This window comes from Haliaeetus leucocephalus, unplaced genomic scaffold (genome assembly GCF_000737465.1).
Source record: "Haliaeetus leucocephalus isolate CR32 unplaced genomic scaffold, Haliaeetus_leucocephalus-4.0 Scaffold848, whole genome shotgun sequence".
Taxonomy (NCBI): Eukaryota; Metazoa; Chordata; class Aves; order Accipitriformes; family Accipitridae; genus Haliaeetus; species Haliaeetus leucocephalus.
In genome coordinates this window covers 16,924,364-16,945,387 of record NW_010973284.1, presented here as the reverse complement: position 1 = coordinate 16,945,387, position 21,024 = coordinate 16,924,364, and the positions used below count along the sequence as shown (strand labels likewise).

Genomic DNA, 21,024 nt, shown 5'->3' with positions numbered 1-21,024 from the left:
TGGAAAGGATTTTCACTGTTTTACTAGCTTGTTAAAATCATTGTGCAAAAGGAACCAGCACACTAAAGCTTATCTTATTAGGAGGGAATACAGTTTAAAGGCCATTTCTTCTGAATAAAAAACTTGCCTGATGGCGATATTGTGGGATTCTTTTTACTTACTAGGTTTCCAGCCTGATGAAGAGATGAGTGAAATCTTCAAGACAGAATTTCAAATGAGATTGCTCTGGGGCAGCAAAGGAGCACAAGTTAATCAAAATGAAAGATACGAGAAATTCAGCCAGATTTTAACTGCACTTTCCCGAAAACTGGAACCTCCTCCAGTGAAGCAGGTGGAACAATTAAGTGTATAAGACTCTGTAACCACTATTTAAATGATATACTTGAAATAACCTTAGTTTTCTTTTGGTGATTTGATACTGCACAAACTTCTTGCATTTTACAACATGTTTAGAATTTAACTGCACAATGCACACTTGTTTTAAAACTACTGATTTCTAAACAAATTATTTATTTACTGTGTCACCAAGTCATTTAATGATCCTTTTAAACAGTTAGGTTATCCCTGTAAGATAGTCTTACAGCTTTCTGTATTTCCCCAGAGTTGCAATGTTTTGATAATGCCTCAGAGTAAGGGCATTGGCATCTTAATATTAAAATGAAGCAAATAGTGTAAATAAAATGATAGATAAGTATGTGACTTTGCAGAAAATCTGTTGTGTAATATTCCTTTAATGAATATAAAACACTGTACATAGAATTGTGAATTAAAGTGTATCTTTATGCAAAATAATTTGCATATTTGCAGGTTGCAGAAATGATCCTTTATCTGTGACCACAACAGAAGGCTCAAGTATCACTGTACCTTTGAAAGTAGAAAATTAATTGTGTATGTGTTGGGACATCTTACTTTTTAAGACAGCATCTGTAGTACTTTTTGGCTTTTGCTGGAGCCTGCACAACAGCTACGCTGCCAGGAATGAATAATGAGATTGCAAGAACAAACAATCCAGATAATTAAAATGCTTTCAGATATGAGTAAATGTGGGTGTATGTATATATTAAACTTGCTTCATTTACTGAGGTGAATCACTTGGGTAAGTAGTATTTTTTTTTTCCTTGGATGAAGGCAAAGCATAAGCTGTTAGCACTTTTCATAGGAAATCAGCATACACTGTGTTTATATAAAGAGTGCTTTAGCAGCACATTCCACTTTGTCACAAATAGAATTGGTGTATAAGCATTATCCTCAGAAGTTGTATAAATATTTAAGCAAGAACTATGGTTAGAGCTGCATGTGCTTGTTGTCTCTAAGCCTATCTCTGGAGTGAGATGTTACAGCATTTGAAAGTATCCAAGTAGGCTAACAACACAACCAACACCAAAATGGCGTCATCTGTTCCCCCATCTACAATCACAGCAGAGGTTCTACCACCATAACAAGAGGTTACAGACCTCATGCTGAAAGTCTCCCTGTCCCTCCTAACAGAAAACAAACAGGGAAGCTAATTACTTAGACCATGAAAAGATTTTTTTATTCCATGAAAATATTCTCAACAGAGAACACTATTTTTAAACAAAGCATTTAACATTTAGGAAATCAACGTGTGCACAGAAAAGGATTAAAAATTACTGGAAAATGTAAGATTCTTTAAGACAACTCACGTTCAGAATTTTAGAATGATTTATAACTAGCTGTGCAAGTACAAATGTTTTTTTCCTATGTTTAATAACCCTCATACAAGTTGCACTATCCCTCATGAAAGCAACCTGCCTCCAAAGGAAGCAAATCCTGGTTTTAGAAAAACAAACAGTAGCATGAAAAGAACATTTAGTCCTTTACCAGGAAGTGTTATTACTGACCTGCAAGGCTGTTAGCCAGGCAAACCACAGGCCCTTTAGCAGAAATACACAGATCACATTTCCTCCTTTTCTCTAACTTTAAAATAAAAAAGCACTAAATTAAAAAAATAAGAAAACAAAAAACCCCAAAATACCAACAAACCCCCAAACCCAAAAAACTACCTAAGTAGTTTTGTCAGTATTGAGTAATGTCACATTATTATATAAATAACCCTGTATACAAGCTCCAAAAATCTAAACTTTAGAGTTTAATAGCCCCCATAATACACTAGGTCAAGCTGTGTAATAGTGGTGTACATAACAAAAGGAATAAACCTCTACACAAGTCACTCAAATTCAGTTTTACTGGTAGTACAGTTCCTAATAACACTGAAATTAAAAAGAATCCAGCACTGCTGCATCCAAATATTGCTTCAGACCCCAGAAAAAAAGGATGTTTTGATTATTATTTCATTTCCCAAAACAGCAGGTGGCTGGGTTGACAAGGTTGCTTTGATACAAGTATCCCTCCCCCCCACATCTCTAGTCTAATTCTTATCACCCTAATAAATCAGATATTATGTATTTATTAATAGAACCACAAATGGGAGGCAAGACAACATAAGCTATAGGGGCACTGCAGACAACTATATTTACACGTATAAACATATCCAAATTTCAATTGTTTACAAGTAAAAGTGCACATAGATCATTACGAAGTATCACACAAATTTCAACTGGTCCGTACAATGAAGCATCACCTGGAAATGGACTAGCACTGCAGTAATTAAAATTGAAACTTCATAGTGAAAACTAAAAGACAGTTTCCATAAAAATATTTTAAAAAAATATTAAAGTTAAATGAGGAGATATGCGTTTCAATGTATAAAATTCATGATGCACCATGTATCCAGTAAAGTAGAGCTCTAGAAAACACCTACCGTGGCTACCTCAGCAGCTGCAGCACTGTGAAAAGAGCTGAGACACAAAGCCCTTTGTGGGATACTGTAAGTGGTAGTGTTGGCAAACAACAGATTTAGGCACTCTAGTTTAAGGCAGCATTTGAATGGCAAGTGGTTGACTTCTGAAAACAGTCATTAGCTTGCAGTGGTGAATCTCTCTGGTGGTGTTCCAGGTTTTCAGTGCTCACAACGGGTTACTGAAGTGCTGAAGGTGGACCACAGTTCTAGGAGTTTCTCTCGGTTGCATTGTAGGCTAGAGCCAAGATGTATTATTATTTCCCCAAATCAACACAAATACATTACGGTCTCTTATCAGTTATGCCAAAAACTGGAATGTAATGATGGTTGCAGTGGTATAGTTATAGCAGCATACATGGATACTGGGATGAAACTCTAGGGCTGAAGATATTTAAAGAAAATGATTTGTTACAAAATAAGACAAGCAATGACAGCAAGGTGTTATGCAGACATGCCTGACTGTCCTAGGCATGCAGGAGGAGGTTAACGGCGAGCATGGAGGTGGCACAGGCAGACTGGTAACTGGCATTTGGTTCTAAATGACTGCCAATTAAAATGAGTTGGAAAAGAGCATAACTGAGATAACCAAAACATAGCACAAGCTAAAATATAGTTTGTGCATCTGGGACAACCTAGGACAATGAAAATAAAGCAACTGTAGGAGCAGTAGCCTTTTTACTCTGGTAATGGAACTCTATTTTCCTGCACAAATTGAAGAATTTGTAATACATCCTTACCTATGTATGGAGATGCTAAGATGTTAGTGACTAAATGTATGTCTGCATGCATTCATGCAACTAGCTTTTCCCCTTGGGCCTCCCAGTCTAGTACCCCCCCCACCCCAGCAGCTGCATGTAACCTCCTTCAAGATCTCGCCCATTTTCTCAGAAACCCGCTTCAGGAACCTGCAGTCCAAGAGGAAAAAGAAAAGAACAAAGTTACTGAAGGCCTTTAGAAGACAGAGAAGCGTGCTCAGTTCTAACAGGCCATTCTCAGTGGCTATGCATTAGCCTTATACTTAATTCCACAAAGTCTCATTAGAAATACGAGCCACAGCTTTTAGATTAGCTTTCCCCCCCTCCCCTACCTAGTAATCAAGTAGTGCAATGCAGTTTCCAATCCTCGGTGATTTAACAGCGAGGGGAATTACTGCACATTTAAGACCTTGATTTCACACTGAACATCATGCAATTCAAAGACTTAGCTTACAGGCGCAGATTAAGAATATAAAATCATTCCCTTTTCAGGAGCGGAGAGAGGTTTCAGTGAGACATCAAGCATTACATGTGGTCTCTTTTTTTTGTTGTTGTTCAAGGTATCTAGAGTTAAAACAATGATGTTGTGTCCAATACACAATATTCTACATTACAAGTACTGAAAAGGAAGGAGAGAGGCAGGTCAGTGGACTTTCTGTCCTTCCTAATTGTAATGTTTTTTCCTGAGTATTTTTGTTGAGCTTTCAGAATCAGAAAACATTTTCCTGTTTAAGAAGTGAAACCTGCCAAGCATTTGCTAAGGAAGGAAATTAATAATTTTTAGTAAGTGAGTTCAGTTAGCTATTAGAGGAAGAAACCCTCTGTTTAAGCATATAGTTTAAGTCATAAAAACTGGGAACAGTAAATCTTAGAGATCTTTAAAACCTACGTAATTTTTCAGTTCTCTATAAAAACAAAGTATTGTGTAGAACAAGCAGGAAGCCTGGTCTTTTTCAGTTTAATAGCTGAAGTGGATTTAGTGCTTTGTAAAGCAGGAACACTATGACCAGTTAAAGCAGAAGACATTGGTCAAAATTACAGACCCATGTAAGATGCATAATTTAATGTGGTCATCTCTGAAAAAAATTATAGCAAACTCACACTGCAAACGACTTCTGAAACTCTAATGCTTTCCATCAACCTGTGCAACTTACTATTTTTCCACTATTCTCCCTGGGGAATGCACAACTGAAAGCTGCCAGTTTACTGTTAGATATAGGTTACTGCACCTTTGCTGTTTTTCTCTAGCGTTACATCTATATATGATGTTGGCACATAGCCTTCCTCTCCATTATGTCTTCGAGCTCTTGTCCACCCATCTCCTTTGTCCTCCTCAATAATGTACAAAATTTCCCCCTCTTTCATTGCTAGAGTGCCTTCATTATGACCTGGGAAAAACAAGAGGCAAAGAAGTCTCAGTGTTCAGACAGAATTTGAAGTCACCATTCTCCCAGGGCATAGTTTCCAGATTATATATAAACAGGAAGAACCAAAAATCTGTGCAAGAGAACATATGTTCACACAGGCTTACAGACAAAAACCTAGTCCAATTTGTGAAGCTGAATATTTGCCAATAGCTGTGTTACTATTTATCTTAAAACAGCACAAAAGTACTGCTCGTGAATTAAAGTGATTTATAAAATATTTCTACTGATCTTATAAGCAACTGGTTGCTCATACAGTTCATTTACTTTACATCATTTTACTTGTCTTCTCTATAACAAATAATCCGTGCCTTATAGTCAAGGAATTATAGTGCATGTTGTTAACCTTACCATCAAATGGATATATTGCCTTGCAATGTCCTATAGCGGGTAATGGATCATCATCTTCAAACTCATCATCAAATTCATTCGGATGTGCATGTTGCTGCGGTGGGCCTCGAACTTCCTGATTTGCATCATCCGTGTAACTCCCTTCAGGGCTATAATGCAGTGATTGGAGTGTCAGGACTCTGAACAGAGTTCTTAGCTCTAAAACTCAGAACATACGTGCATCACAGAAAGGGCAGACCATGGATAGTGCTCTGGGAATGCCTGTTAGCAGTTTTTGTATTTACTGCTGGAGGTGATTTTCTGAAAATACCAATCTGAACAAGGCTTGGACTGAATTCTGCTACAAAACCAAACATAAATTTGACATACCTGTCTCTACAGAACATGGAAATCAGGTAAGCCTTATGCAATGGAGTAAGATAGCTTTAAAACACACTGCTAGTTAATGAGCGGGTGTTTCGATTAGACTCACTATTTTTTTATGTTACCATAATGACATGAAGTGACCTGTAGAATTCAGAACCAGTAAGCTTTTCCTTTAGAAGGACATGAACTTTCAGAGGATAAGTAACAACCATCACCTACTGTTAACTATCAAAGAGATGTACTGATTCTAGCGTAAGACATAAAAGCGGTAGAAGCGGTAGAGATAGAATAGTGACCTCTCTCTGCCCTGTGTTACAAGGTGGTTGATATCACTGCTGTGCCGCCTGTCGCTTCTGGCTGCTACTTTACCTTCAACTTCAGAGAGCCAGGCCTTGGGGAAAAAAAGACATACTGGTGTCAAAGAAAACTTGATTCTGAACCAGCAAATACCATTTAACAAATGCACTTTACTGCATACAGTTTACTTGTCAGTACACAGCCACATAGAGACTACATTCACATGTCAAGTCTTTTAAGTACTTTACATGAAGCGTGAACCTATCCCTTCCATACTAGTCTTAAGGAAAAAAAATAATCTTTAATCACATATGAATTTCAGAGTAAGTGATTAATAAGAAATTCTTCTAAACAGCTTGCAATTTGAATAACGTACATCCTTATTCTAACTAGATGAACGTACTTAAAAATACGGTACCCCACAAAAAATTGCATCAGGAACGCTTTCTTAAATCAAGATTAATAGTTTTTCTGGGTGCTCTGTTTATAACCCATAAGGCAAACTACAATTTTACCAGTCATTTACATTTTCTAAGGAATTGTTTGAGAGTCTAACCTCATTCTTGTGTATTTCCATCCGAAGACGGTCCATGTTGCTCATCGTCTCAGTTAATTTTGGTTGCAAACTGCCTGGATCACCCATCTGGGGATTTTTTTCATAAACATCCTTCATCTTGATGAGGGCATCTCTAAAAACATACAAACCCCAACAATATTTGTAAAAATTACATACATCAGTACTGATTCATTGAAGCTAAAATAATGTTTACATGTATGAGATCCTGACCTATGATTAGATACTAAGCAGACATGAGGAACTGCTGCTCCCCACATCACACCTAAATCCTTTTCCCATTCTATCATCTTAGCACTTTGCCTGCCTTCCTTGTGTTGTGCACAGGCACACAAGGACTCCCAACTGTGGATTCTTCTCTATCCAGTCTAAATACTGTTTCCCATATTGTTTTGTTATACATAATTTCCTATATATTAATAACGTTCTGTTCTTAATGCACTAAGTTACAGCTCTCTTGCTCAACAGACCTACACACTGATAATTTTTTTTTTTTTTTAACGCATGCTTTTAGATCTAATGTTTCCTATTGCAACATTAGGATCAAAATGTGTATTATAGTAAAGCAGAAGGAAGCAATGCTAACAGAACCTACATACAATAAACCATGAACTGAAGAAAATGCTTTGTAATAGCCTGGACTAGTATATTGTCTCCTAGCTTCTGAGCACTGTTGACTTAGGTAGAGGACTTCAAAAGAAACAGATGTAGAGAAAACCATGACAAAAACTCCAAAAAATGCATTCACTTTTGGTCTGTTTCCTTCTGTAGTTCTCTGTTAAGTTCATCGATTCTCTGTTGCAGTTTCTTGCGTCTTTGTTCTGGAGGGAGATGGCTGAAGTCTTCTAGTGCAGGGCCCTGCAAGTAGAAATACTATTAAACAAGTAACACGCACGTATCTGGACAGCTGAACTGACATACCCACACACGGACAGTGTTCACTGGAAGCAGGATGGGCCTTCTTAAAAACTCTACTTGACACACAGCTCTATAAAAGACCGCAACAGAATAAATGCACGTTCTTGCTGCCAGATCATAGTCATTCATTGGATGTTCTTTCTGCCTTCTGTAACCGTTGGCTCATAGATGTAATTCAAAATTTGTAGACTTAACTATTTTTCTGAAAAGCTGAGCCATGTACCTCCTATTACATCCACTGCACTTAAAGCAGATTTAGAAAGGACAGAATTAATTACTACAGAGTAATTTCAGTCAGAACAAAAATCTAAGATGTGTTAATAATAATTATACACATATGATTGATTCTTTCTCTGGAGCCTGTGTTCTACGGTGATTTGTATGCTATTGAAAGAAAAATACTGTATTTTGGATCTTCATTCCTAAGTAGTATTATAGTTTTCTTCTGGAAGTTCAGCAATCTTGCTAGAAAACATATTAAAACTTACAAAGTTCTGAGGCATTTTACCTCAAGGAAAACTAGTTCATAGAGCACAGAAAAAGCCTTTATAACATCAAAATTTTGACTGAAATTTGTTAGTCTGAATCAAAACTTGCTCAAATATTCCAAGTTACCTTTTCATCATAAAAAATATTTTTTCAGGGAGGGAAAAAGCCTCTTACTTTCTAAGCTTTTTTAAATTTTTTTTTTTTTTAACCCCAAAACCTTAGGACCACCTATTGTTATGAGCCCAAACCTGCAAAAGCTTGATTGCAAACTTGTGCCAAAATAATAAACAGGATGGAAGGACTTGGGTGTGAAAAGCATGGGAAGAGATTTTTATGTATCTTATGAGTTTGTTGTGAAAACTCTTCCCCTCAGGGTGACAGACACTGACAGTGTTAAGGTACATGTCTTAATAACAGAAAGTTAAGTTACATTATTTATGTCCTAGTTGCCTAAGAAAGTTCGCTTTAGCACAAGAAAGCCACTTGCCATTACAGTAACCCTCCATGGAGGCAGACCGAACTGGACAGCATTTCTTTTGTCAAGAAGAAACAAGACTGTCAAGATTTTGACACAAGCAGCCTTAGGCTCAGGTGCCAAGTTTCTAATAACCCCTTCTTAGGATCTTCTTGCCCCTCAACTTCTTGGTTCTTTTGCACTTGTAAAATCATCATCTCATTGCTTTTTAAGAAGGGAATACAAGACACCATAAAAAGAGGGAAACCAAGATATGTTTCCAAAATAAAGCAGAAGTGTTTTCTTTCTGGAGGCAAAAAAATAATTAAAATCCTCACAGGTGCTTTTACACACTACAGAGAAACAAAAAGACAATCACATCCCCTGTATCATTCTTCCTTACAGGTCAGTTAAAACCAGAGTATCCTACAGCAATAATCAGAACAACAGAAGTCTTTTTGTGAATTTTTACTGATTTACACTACAAAACAACAATATTCATCAAGGTGTGGTTTTTATTTCATGTAACAGCTTTCTAATATTCCTAAGCATAAAGGATCCTCTCCCCTGTAATTTTTTGGTTAAATTCAAAGGAGTGAATTTTGCAGCATTCAGTATTTCTCCTTTACACAAGTTTTGTAGTCTTTTCATGTACCCATTTTATGCTGCTTTAACAATTTTCCTGACAAAGGGAAATCACCCAGTATTTCCATCATGACCAACTCGTGAATACTGGTCAACCCTAAAATTCCAAACCCACAGATTTAGTTGCAGCCAGATCACAAGTCTAATTATCTTACATTAAGCATGGATGATTAAGAAGACTGTGTATATGAGTTGAAAATCTGGATGTATTTCAGCATCTGACTTAAAGCAGTTATGATATGAAAACACTTTCAAAAGATTACTTTCATGCTATCTTAGCAGAAGTACAGCAGACAGATCAGCACACGGGCTTACCATCTTCACCGACCACTGCACAGTTCATTTGAAAACAGAAAGAAACGGGAAATTATTCACATGCAACGACCAGTTATGAAAATGATTAATGCCTAACAATGTATCTTTAAAATATTACCAAAGGATTAAAATTTTAATTTCTAAAAAATACATTTTACTATGAGCACAAGAAAAGCAAAATACAATAATCAGAAATGCACTTCTGCTTTAAGAATTACCGATTTACTTATGAAATTCTAATACACAACTTCATTAAACTACTTTTGAATTTTAGTGTTTTGAGTAATTGCTAAAGAACTTCTATTGTAGAAGAAGAAACAAACACACAGCCAACATTGCACAAAATAGCAGAATTTGATGATGATGAAGGACTGGTCAGCCATATGCAAATCATTTGTTCATTATAGCTAAAAATCCACTACCATCACTTTTACAAACTTAATTTTTACAATGTATTTACTTTGCTACCACAGTAGAACCAAAATAAACAAAGATCTTTTTCAAGTTTAGAAGTTAGCAATTTTACTTTCTGAAAACAGCATTTGGGTGATTGCTGCTATCCTAGAAATGTTTTAGTCCAGATAAAAATAAAGACATTTAAAGAATTTATCCTTAGAGTAAGCAAATGAAACATGGGATGTCAGGTATTGTGTCTTGGGTTTAACATTCACAACATTTTGAAGATCTACCATGCTTGCAATGACTTTGGATAACCCTTTCCAGAGAAACACCAAGGAACTCAGAAGATAGATACCTCTGACATCATTTATGACCTTCAGCAATTGTTAAGGCTGTTTATTGGGGCACACACACAAAATTAGAATTTCTAGCAATGAGGAAAGTAAAGCACCTTCACAAATGATGATACTTTGGTAGAAGCCTCAAAAAAGTCCAAAGATGTAAAATGGCCATAGAATAAACGTCTTCTTCCCTTTAGAGTCTTCCAAGAAAATACAACTAAGGTTTACATATCACTGTGGATGATGCATCTGTTTATGTATCAAGTGGCATGGAGCAAAGACCTCTCATAAGCACTATCACTATCTGGAAATGTTAAGATTTCCAAGGATAATAAGCAGCATGTAATAGCAGTACTAATAAAGCAAGTTACGCCTGCTTAGACTTGAAGACTTTTTTTCCAATAACCTGTTCTACAGCTACTGTTTGCTGCTGTCACTATACATCACAATAAGAAAACCTAATGCGTGAAGCGCAGAATGAGGGCAGTATGGTTTTGTGATCTCCAGTGTCTTGAGTGAAATCTTGTACAGGGCACATTAAACAACATAACCAGTACACTTACTGTCCGATATATGCCAACTCAGGGATAAATCTCAGTAGAAGCAGAAGCAAATTAAATACCATTTGGTAGTTCTGCATGTCAATACCACTTGGACATCATTTTCCAGGGACAAAACTGTGGAAAACAGCATCATGTGCTAGCAACTGTTAAGCCCTAAATCAAGATACATTATAAAGATAAGACTGATCAATGAGATAAAAAAAATCTATTAGAATTACAGTATACATTTAAGTTGAAAAGGCACTCAATATATGATAATGTGATGTCTGTTAAAATGCTTGCAAGGAATTTCAAAATATATAAAAATTAAATGTTCATCCTGAAGGTTTACGGAGATTAACTCTTTAATATTGTGGGATACTAGTGATCCTTGCCAATTTTACGGAATACTATTCTGTATTAAATTAATTCACTTTTACAACATGAACAATGAATTGTAAGAATAAAAAAATTAAATAAAAATATGCTTTCATTTTCCATTAGCATTCTGTAATTGTTAGATAATCTTTTGCTTCAGTAAGGGGTTCTAGAACTAATGATATTACAAGGTGTTGATTTGTGAGCCAGGAGTCAATACATTTAGTGATCAACAAAAAGGAGATGTAATCAAGACCTGTGCCATCTCAACAACTATCTAATCCAGCTAGTTCCTCACTGAGTACTAAAGACAGAACATTATCTTCATGACCAGAACAAACTGTAAGTGACTCCCGAAGGTGAAAGGAGAAACTGTCCTCCATGAATACTTAGAGGACCACAAGAATTTTCTAAATGGTGGTGGTGGTAGAAAGGGTACTTCCAAGATATCTGGGGGCCTGAAATAAGGTGCCATAACATGACTTAAAGATAAAGAAAATAAGTTTCAAGTGTAACTCATTGCATGTCAGAATGACAGCAAGGGAGCCTCTAAATCATAACTTTACTGCACTGTGACATTGTTCTACTTTGATCTCCACATTATGTCAACAGTAGTCAACCATTCTTGATGCACATGAGATGGCAAATCAATATTGTTTTCAAATATCAGAAAATCATGAATTATATATAATCAATTGCATCCAATTATCTCATTATTTGGATCAATAAATATCATAAAACATACATAAACTGGGCAGCTTATGCTTTCACAACAGGACGGTGCCAGTACATTTATCACTAGTACTATAAATGTTGCTAGGAAACCACTTAACATTTCCCTTTTATCATCTTCCAAACGAATTCTATTTGCAGAATATGCCACTGTAAATCAGTAGTTGAATTGATAAATCTCAGAAGGTGGCATTTGGTAGTAAATTTCCCAATAATTTTACCCAGAAGAACCCTGGACGAACAAGAACAATTAGTCAGAAAATGCACTGAAATTGTAATGGTTCAAAAATCAGTATTTCAAAATCTGCAAGCATCATGTGCTATAGCATTTGATGTATGAAAGAAATGAAATTTCTTCCTTCTTAGTTCAGCGTCTTGTAATCAACTATTATTTCAATTAAAAGTCAGCAAATAAGACATCTGATCTGTCAGATGTTTTTTGTGGTGACTATATACCCAATGATAAATTACTGCAAAAGTATGTTACATGATGGTAGGAAAACATCTGTGAATGTGAACAACAATGAAGAAAGGTATCAAACACATGCTGAGCACCCTCTTTATAACACCTTTCTTTTAGACACAAATATTTGGAATGCGATAAAGAGTACTTCTATTTTATTTTATTTTTAACCTGTTGGTAACTTCTGTATAATATGAAACAAAGTATCCTAAAAGTGACCTTATAGCTGAAGTGTTACTTTAAACAAAGTTAGCCTTATAATGAGGGTGAAGAGCATTAGAAAAGCCACATCACAAACACACTGTTCACAGCCCATCATGCATTTCAACTTGTTATCAAACTTACCCCTCTTTTGAGGCTTCTGAAAGAAGGAATTCTGGGCTTCCCTGTTTTTATGTCACTCATGCAATAATGCACTGGTTCAATGGAGAATATGGGATACTGGGACCCATTAGGAGTACTGGTTGTGTATAAACTAGTAGGGGTTAGGGGTGGGGATTGTGGCTAATGTGGAAATAAAGAAAGCAATAAATAAGCCAAATGTTCAAAGTGATTTTAAAATGAAAATTCTGTCTTACAAAAATAAAATTTCCATCCAACATAGAAACAGCTTGTAACATTCCAGACACATTTACACTATAACTGTATTGGTTTTAAAAGGTTTCTGTCATGAACTAATCTTCAGAGTCACAGGTTGGTGCAGAGAATGAAGGAATATTCAAAAAGGCTTCAGACTCAACACTTCCACAAGATCCCAAAGTTGCCTGTCTCTTTTCTTAAGAAACAGGAAGTTCTGCTTGTCCCAACTTTAGTTACATCCATCCTGGAAGCTTGTGCATTCGTCCTCGCTCTTTCTTCCTATATTTTGATGTACCCTACCAGCTAAGCTAAAATAGAAATATTAGGTACATCTCTGGAGAATGACTAAAACAAGAAGTATACTCAATCTCTGTAGTCAAGCTGGACTGACACAATGGCTGCATGGCGTTCTTAAATCAATATCATGAGAACTTCCTCCACTTTCTTCCTCCCCTTTTTTCAAATTGCTTCTCATTTTTTGCATCTCATACCTCTGCTGCTTCTTCCCAGTTCGATTTTTCTGTACTATTTCCTCTGCTGCACAACTGATTCCCTTTCCAAAAAGACTTTTATGTCTTTGACAACATCAAAAATAGGTAAATGCATATCTGGAAGTCAAGACCAGCCACAGTTTCAGCTAAATGAAGGCACAAAGGCCACCATGAATACCCCAGCTACAAGAAATCAGCATATTTTTTTATTATCTAATTTAATAATATATTTTAAAACCTGTAAATAGTATTTGGAATTAAATATGTATCTCCTGATAAGTATTTTGCTCCCCACTGCTGTTTTGTAGAGCTGCCCCTCCCTCCTCCCCAAAAACAGGTGAAAAAGGGGGACATAATTATCCATTTCCTCCAGGTCCTTAAGGAAGAGATGCATGTGTAGTATGTATACACATATGTGTATCTGTGATTCCATACAGGAAACAGTAAGGCTGACACTCTGAATGCTACATACAAAGTGAACGAACTGGGGGTGAGTAGGGCAAGTCCTGTCACCTTTCTTCAGCTGCCATCATACTAAGGAATTTCTTACAACTACAGTAAATGCCAAGGGCCAGATTGAAAAGCAGTGCAGATTTTCATAGCTTCCCTCTCCACAATTCTCAGAAAGACATCTTGTTGTCAAACTAGTAATCACGATCTGATTTCAGAACAGGCTGAATCTCACCCACCTCTGCAGCCAAATGCAATAAATATGCTAATACATTAATGCATTTAAACTATTATCAATCATTAATTATACTGCATGAAAAGTAAACAATCAGTTTTCATTTTAACACACAGCTGCAGTTACATAATGTACTGAGGAGGGAATAAAGAATCAGCTATATCCTTTCTTTCTGTAAATATCTGCTTTCCTGGAATACTATCAAGTGGAAAATAAATCCTATCACTAACAAGGTCTAAGAATAGTTTACTATAATAAATGGCAGAAACTGACTTGGAGCATTAAAATAACCTCAGAGAAACTTGTGGGAATCATTAAAATGACTCACTGATATGCTCCAATACTAAATAAAGACCTAGCATAAAATTTAAATATGTATATGCTTCATTATTCATTTATATAGCTAATGCATGTATTGATAATATTTTTTGTTGATCCATGAAGGCATCTTGCACAGAAAGTGTTAATTGAAACTCATATAATAATACAAGAAAGGAGTAATTTCCCTGCTTTCAATTTTTTCTTGAGCATAGGAATATTTTTACCTATTTCATAGTAATATTTCTTCTGGGACATTTGCCTATATGGAGCTTCAACAGTATGTTTTATTAATGAGGTATTATAAATGTTAATGTTTTCAGACAAACCTCAGAAGTTTTCAAAACTAGCAGCAGGTATAATAAAAAAAAATCTATATAACATGCCTATATATAAACATCTAAAAAATGTGACATTTAGAAAGGAGTTGGTTTTTGTAGTATAAAAGAGGAGATCTGAAGTCTACCCAATTCCAAAGCATACTCCTCCTCCCCTTAGTTTTACATTCATAACACCTTTTCTATGCAATTGCAGAAAGTCTTTACGGAAACTTAGAAATGTTACAGAAATGTGAAGCTACTTTCATCAAATAACTATGAAAAACATTCCCAGGCACAAATCACTAGAAAAAACTTCCCCCAGTGAGGACCCTATTTTTAATATGATAAGTATCCAACCCTTTTCAAACCTTCAGATCTCCTTACACATATTTTAAAAGACAGTGGCAGGCAAGGGGGAAGGTTATTTTAAAATAAATAAATTGCTGCTTCCATGCACTCTAGATCTTCACATTTTGATTTTCCAAATAGTAATTTCTTAATTGTTACCTTTGGCTTCTTTCCAAATAGCCACAGCTTTCCTTTAGCCTTGCCCACTGTAGTTTTTGAGTCAATTCTCATTCCTTCCTGCTTTGGTGTACTGATGGTTCCATCGGAGATAGTTCTGTAAATATTCTGACTGTAATCTTCAAATGGAAAATCTCCAGGAGGTTCAAAACCGGATTTGAAGCAGTCTATCACTAGCTGAGAGTCCTAAACATAGTACATTAAGGAGTTTAAAAAGCAAAACAAGCAAACCCATGAAGAACCAGAGAAAGAAATACATGGAGACATAAATTTTCCCTTTAATTGCAGAGATGCACAGATAGGAAAGTGAGAGCAAGCTCAAAGTGCATGCTTTTGCATAGATCGAGTTAAGATAATAGAATCATAGAATCATTTAGGTTGGAAAAGACCTTCAAGATCATTGAGTCCAACCACCATCCATGCCCACTAAACCATGTTCTGGAGTACCCTGTCTATGCGCTTTTTGAATACCTCCAGGGATGGTGACTCAACCACTTCCCTGGGCAGCCTATTCCAATGTCTGACAACCCTCCTGGTAAAGAAATTTTTCCTAATATCTAACCTAAATCTCCCTTGCCGCAACTTGAGGCCATTTCCTCTCATCCTACCTCCAGCCACCTGACAGAAGAGGCCAGCACCCACCTTACTACAACCTCCTTTCAGGTAGTTGTAGAGAGTGATAAGGTCTCCCCTCAGCCTCCTCTTCTCCAGACTAAACAGCCCCAGCTCCCTCAGCCGCTCCTCCCAGGACTTGTGCTCCAGGCCCCTCACCAGCTTGGTTGCCCTCCTCTGGACACGCTCCAGCAACTCAATGTCTTTCCTGTAGTGAGGGGCCCAAAACTGAACACAGTACTCGAGGTGCGCCCTCACCAGTGCTGAGTACAGGGGAACAATCACCTCCCTGCTCCTGCTGGCCACGCTATTTCTGATACAGGCCAGGATGCCATTGGCCTTCTTGGCCACCTGGGCACACTGCTGGCTCATATTCAGCCGGCTGTCGACCAGCACCCCCAGGTCTTTCTCTGCTGGGCAGCTTTCCAGCCACTCTGCCCCAAGCCTGCAGCGCTGCATGGGGTTGCTGTGACCCAAGTGCAGGACCCGGCACTTGGCCTTGTTGAACTTCATACAGTTGGCCTCAGCCCATCGATCCAGCCTGTCCAGATCTCTTTGTAGAGCCTCCCTACCCTCAAGCAGATCGACCCTGCCTCTCAACTTGGTGTCGTCTGCAAACTTGCTGAGGGTGCACTCAATCCCCTCACCCAAATCATTGATAAAGATATTAAACAGAATGGGGCCCAACACTGAGCCCTGAGGAATACCACCTGTATGTTCTTTTTTCTCAGCAGTCTTACAATGAATGTAAATCAAAGCATACCCTGCTATTCAGAATCCAGCAAATACTCCAAACATAAAACAGGGCATGCTTTAGGGCCAAACTACTACTCCACTTTCTAATCCTTCAACATTAGCACTGAAATGAAGATAACACTAAGAAACTAGATGCAGTAAGATATAAATAGGGAAGAACCCATAGTAGAAGTAATAAGAAAGAAGCGCCAATAGCTGCAATCAAACAGGACATAAAGTGATACTTTGTTAACTCAACACACTTTATATGATTTCATGCTACCTACTGGAGAAAATACCAACCATGTTGGTATTCTAGGATATTTCAGGATAACCAAAACAATGTGTCCAACATCACATACAGTGAGAAAGTGTCAAAGATCTTTGGATCACAAGAAAGCAATAAAACAGGGGGAGAACAGCCACCGAAAGTGGAAGTGACCATTTAGGCTAAAACTGAAGTCACAACACTTTTCAAGCAGACAAATATTTGACAACAGAAAGATAAACGTACAGGGTCCCCTCTCCGCAGCTTCCATATCAGTTAAATTGCTCATGCACATTTAAAAAGTCACCCAATTCTACTTACTCTATGTTCATCAACTGATTTTGCTGCAAGGATCATCCCTTCTAAACACTTGGAGATAATCGGAATAACCTTGCGCTCAGAGTCAGCAAAGCCTTTGTAACATTCACTAAGTTTGATAGTCCTTCTTTCATCCATTTCTTGAAGTTGCTGCAAGCACAAAGATAAAATAAAGCTTTTATTTGCAGATTTTTCCCTCGATCCTGATGTATGCAGTTACTGTGGTCACCACAGTATACTACAGAACTTCTGTGCTTTCCCACTATTTTTATTTGCTTAACAAAACAGAACTTAATTATTAAGTTAAAAAAAATCAAGTCCTTTCAGACATAGGCTTAAGATGCCCAGAACACTAATTACGAAGAGTTGATACTTTCTGATTTTTAAAAATTACGTAAAGGACTGGACTTCCTTTTCATTATTCTTTTTTAAAGCACATGGACAGTGTCTACAGCCACCTATTTAGTTTCAAATACTTGTTTCGTGCAAAAATGAAAACTACAGTAAAGAAATTTACTTGTTTATACATCTCCTCACTCTCTCCTAGTTCCAAATAATTTCTCTCTGGTGATAAATATCTCTATCTTGCTTTTATTTTTACACTTTCCAATAAAGACCAACGATTAAAAAAATTAGGAAGAATTAGAAATATTAAAGTTATATGCTGTTAAGACATGCTCTCTGATTTGAAATACAAACCAGTTCCTTTAGAAGTGTGCAAGAAAATGAAGAAAAGAATACCATTATATAAGATTTGTAATAAAAGTCTACTGGAGCACAACAAAAAGAACAAATTAAAGAGAAATAACTATTCAGATAATAGCCCTGGACCTTTCACCTAATTAGAAGTGGCAAAAAAAACCCAAAAGAAAACAAAAAGCAATAGTACCTATATCAATAGGTTATCAAAAACAGGATAAGAAGTTGGATCTTTCCTGTATCTACTCTAACAAAGGCAGATGTCTCAAACAGCATCCAATTTCACCTCTCTGAAACAAAGCAACAACCTAGCCATGCTACTAAACCCCTCTCCCAAGGTTTTCCCACAGAATGTTACCAAATACTTGCAAGGAAATAATAAAAATGTAGTCCCAAGAGAAAGTAGGACTAGGCCTTTCTGCTCTTACTGGAGATTCCAAAAAAACCTAATTAACATCATACAATGATAGTAGATTTTAATCCTAGAGAAATAAAGGCAATAAACCAAAACTCTGGTCCAAGCTACAAAGACGATCGAACTGTTTCTCCTGGGAGTTGACTGCAATTCCTCCATCAGTATGCTACATCAGATCTACTGTAGTGCTGCTTAATAGTTGAAATATTAGAAAATTCTTTAATAAGCCAAGGCAATTTTCTCCTGTGAATCCTAGATCTTCTAGTAAGTAATTTTCAAAAATATGAACTCCCTTGTGCTTCTGGAAAGTATCAAGCACTCTTAAGTTGGTACAGCTTCAAATAAAGTCACTATTTTCACTTTCCATTTCTTGACTCCATGTCTCAGAATCAGTTTCTACAGTCACAGTATTCTCCCAAATGGCTCAACGTATACGCCAATACACTTCTGAACTCTCCCTCACCTGAGGCCCCCCCCAACTACTTTACTTTAAAATAGTTTTGCCAAGTCTCTATTTTTGAAAGAATCTTAAAAAGTATCTTAATAGTTACATGAAGCACCTTGAGAAATCCCCTTTTTAGATGCAAAGTATTGATCTAATTTGACCTTTAACTTTTTTTTTTTTTTTTTTACCATTTTACAGAGTTCTGTGGATTGCAGGCAATATTGATGAAGCAATGACCAAATGGGGGCAGGGGGGAAAGGAAGGAGTATTTCTGCCTTCAATCCACCCATTTTATACCTATACATGAGATACATTAAACTATATAGTCACCGTTAGCTATATGTTTTCCTTCATCTACTAGAGTCAAAGCATTCGCTCACACACACACAAATATCAAAAAAACTAGTGATCAAACCTTATTAGAATGATTGTTTTAAATATTTGCTCTCACCCAGATGCCTCAAATGTTTATTTTGCCATACCTCTTCAGCAATATTTAAACACTCTATAAAATATAAAATCTTCATAGAAAATGCAACAGAATATTTTCATTACAAGTCTAAGCATAATTACTGTAAGCAGTAAGTCTCATGATAAAATGCAGGTTGTATCAAGATTATGCTAATTTCTTGATAAAATTATCCACTAAAATCCCCAAAATAGTTTTAAATTTTAAAATCTACTTCTCCCTTCGAAGAAGATCAGACATACTTTCTCTGTTAATTATTTTACCTTATAAATCTGAGGAATGACAATGTAGTAGTGTTTGTGCTGTTCCCCATTAAAGTTCTGTAGTTGTGCAGCATACTCGTTTTTGTTTTCATCAGCCATATGTGTGCGCAGGTTTAATTGTTGCTTAGCCTAGTAGGAAAGTGTTATCAGTTCAAACATGTCTTGTGCTTTTCAACGACACACAGCATTATTTTAATTTATTTTACCAACTATGCAAAAACACTAAACACAAGTTATCAAAACTGGCATCCTTATTTATAATTGAAATAAAAAGAATGTGAGACTTCATGTACAGTGACAGTCTACAGACCTAATTTGTTATATACAGAGAGCAATGATCATTTTAGCTCCCTTAAGCCATGTCACTTAAATGCATATCCTAAAAAACATAGAAGTGACTGAACATATATACCACAAGATACCAAATACCAATAAGCCTGCCTGTTTAAGGAAGATAGTCATCTCAACAGCATGACCGAGACTAATGAAGCATACTCCCTCTCTGTGCTGTCTTATATTTTACTGTAACTTTGATTTTGCACATAATAAACAAGCATATTTTATACACAATTTTGTACACTCAAAGAATGTTGTTCCAGTAGTGACAATAAACATGCGAATAAAATACTTTTTATAATAGAGTGAAGAAAGAAATGGCACCACTCTTACCTTCTCAACATCAGCCTTTGTCGCATTAGTGTCATTGTCCAGTCTTTCATAGCTTTGCTGTGCCTTCTCTGCCTCTCTGCATTCTCTCTCAAATTTCTTTTTGCTCTACAAAAGCCACAAACTTACTGCTTCAACAGCCACTATCCCCTTTTGGTTTTGTACAGTAATTTTGAATTCTAAATATCAAAGCTTCCATTTAAGTATCTTAAATTCACTATGTACCTTTAAATAAAGACATTGTTCTCACAGAAACCAAGTCTCAAAAAATGTCAACTTTTCTATTTAAAACTTATTTCCATGAAGTACCAGCAAGGAAACAATCGTAATTATGCTATAAAATATCAGATAATCAAAATACAAAATAACCTATTACAAAGATCCACAGTTAATTATAAACAGACAAGTCCACTTTCTAGCCTGACTTTAAGAACCTAAATAAAAGTTAGAGGGCAGAAAACTTAAACCTGAACTTGCATGAGTAAAGTTTTCAAGTTCCCTTCTTCAGTGATCAATTTTAACTGAATAAATTCAACTAAATTATTTTGAAGGCAGTCTGAAGGATTTATCTACATCACTAGATCTTAGCATATCCATCCATTATCATCAGTATTCATATCAACTGGCGTAGCTGTAAGCAGCACAGACAACAGTATTGCACATACTTGATCTTCAATATATCTAGCTGTTTCAAGACAACTGCTGTTGGAAAAACTGTTGCAGCTCAAGAAGTTAGTATCTCTAAAGACAAACTGGCAACAGAGACTGCGTGAGCCCTGGTCTCCTGCTTCAGTGCAAAGTCAGGCAATTGAGGTTAATGTATCCCTTAAAGGCTGTACGCATTTAAAAGACTGACTTTGCACTCAAGTAAATACAGTGCACACAACACAACTGATTGTTTGAGGTGAACTCTGGGAATTATCTTGGTGTAGGGTGACAGCATCTGAAACTA

General features: G+C 36.5%; 2 protein-coding genes across 4 annotated transcripts in view; one reads left to right on the top strand and one right to left on the bottom strand.

Annotated features, from left to right (window-relative positions):
* The window catches only part of BCAR3 (breast cancer anti-estrogen resistance 3), a 75,748-nt gene extending 74,960 nt beyond the window's left edge, over positions 1–788 (top strand). For both annotated transcript variants that reach the window (XM_010582655.1, XM_010582656.1), the window contains one exon: positions 165–788. In XM_010582655.1, coding sequence (XP_010580957.1) covers positions 165–352 — 188 coding nt within the window. In that variant the 3' untranslated portion in view covers positions 353–788. The remainder of the gene's footprint in view (positions 1–164) is intronic.
* A 739-nt stretch (positions 789–1,527) lies between these two features.
* FNBP1L (formin binding protein 1-like) overlaps positions 1,528–21,024 on the bottom strand; it is a 61,332-nt gene continuing 41,835 nt past the window's right edge. Inside the window, exons 6-15 of one of the 2 annotated variants that reach the window (XM_010582650.1) lie at positions 20,076–20,180; positions 19,407–19,535; positions 17,119–17,265; positions 15,165–15,368; positions 7,337–7,446; positions 6,571–6,703; positions 6,014–6,108; positions 5,352–5,500; positions 4,806–4,964; positions 1,528–3,726 (exon numbers count right to left, since the gene is read on the bottom strand). In XM_010582650.1, coding sequence (XP_010580952.1) covers positions 3,719–3,726; positions 4,806–4,964; positions 5,352–5,500; positions 6,014–6,108; positions 6,571–6,703; positions 7,337–7,446; positions 15,165–15,368; positions 17,119–17,265; positions 19,407–19,535; positions 20,076–20,180 — 1,239 coding nt within the window. In that variant the 3' untranslated portion in view covers positions 1,528–3,718. Of the gene's footprint in view, positions 3,727–4,228; positions 4,965–5,351; positions 5,501–6,013; positions 6,109–6,570; positions 6,704–7,336; positions 7,447–15,164; positions 15,369–17,118; positions 17,266–19,406; positions 19,536–20,075; positions 20,181–21,024 lie in introns of those variants that run through there. The other variant, XM_010582649.1, reaches the window with a different exon arrangement.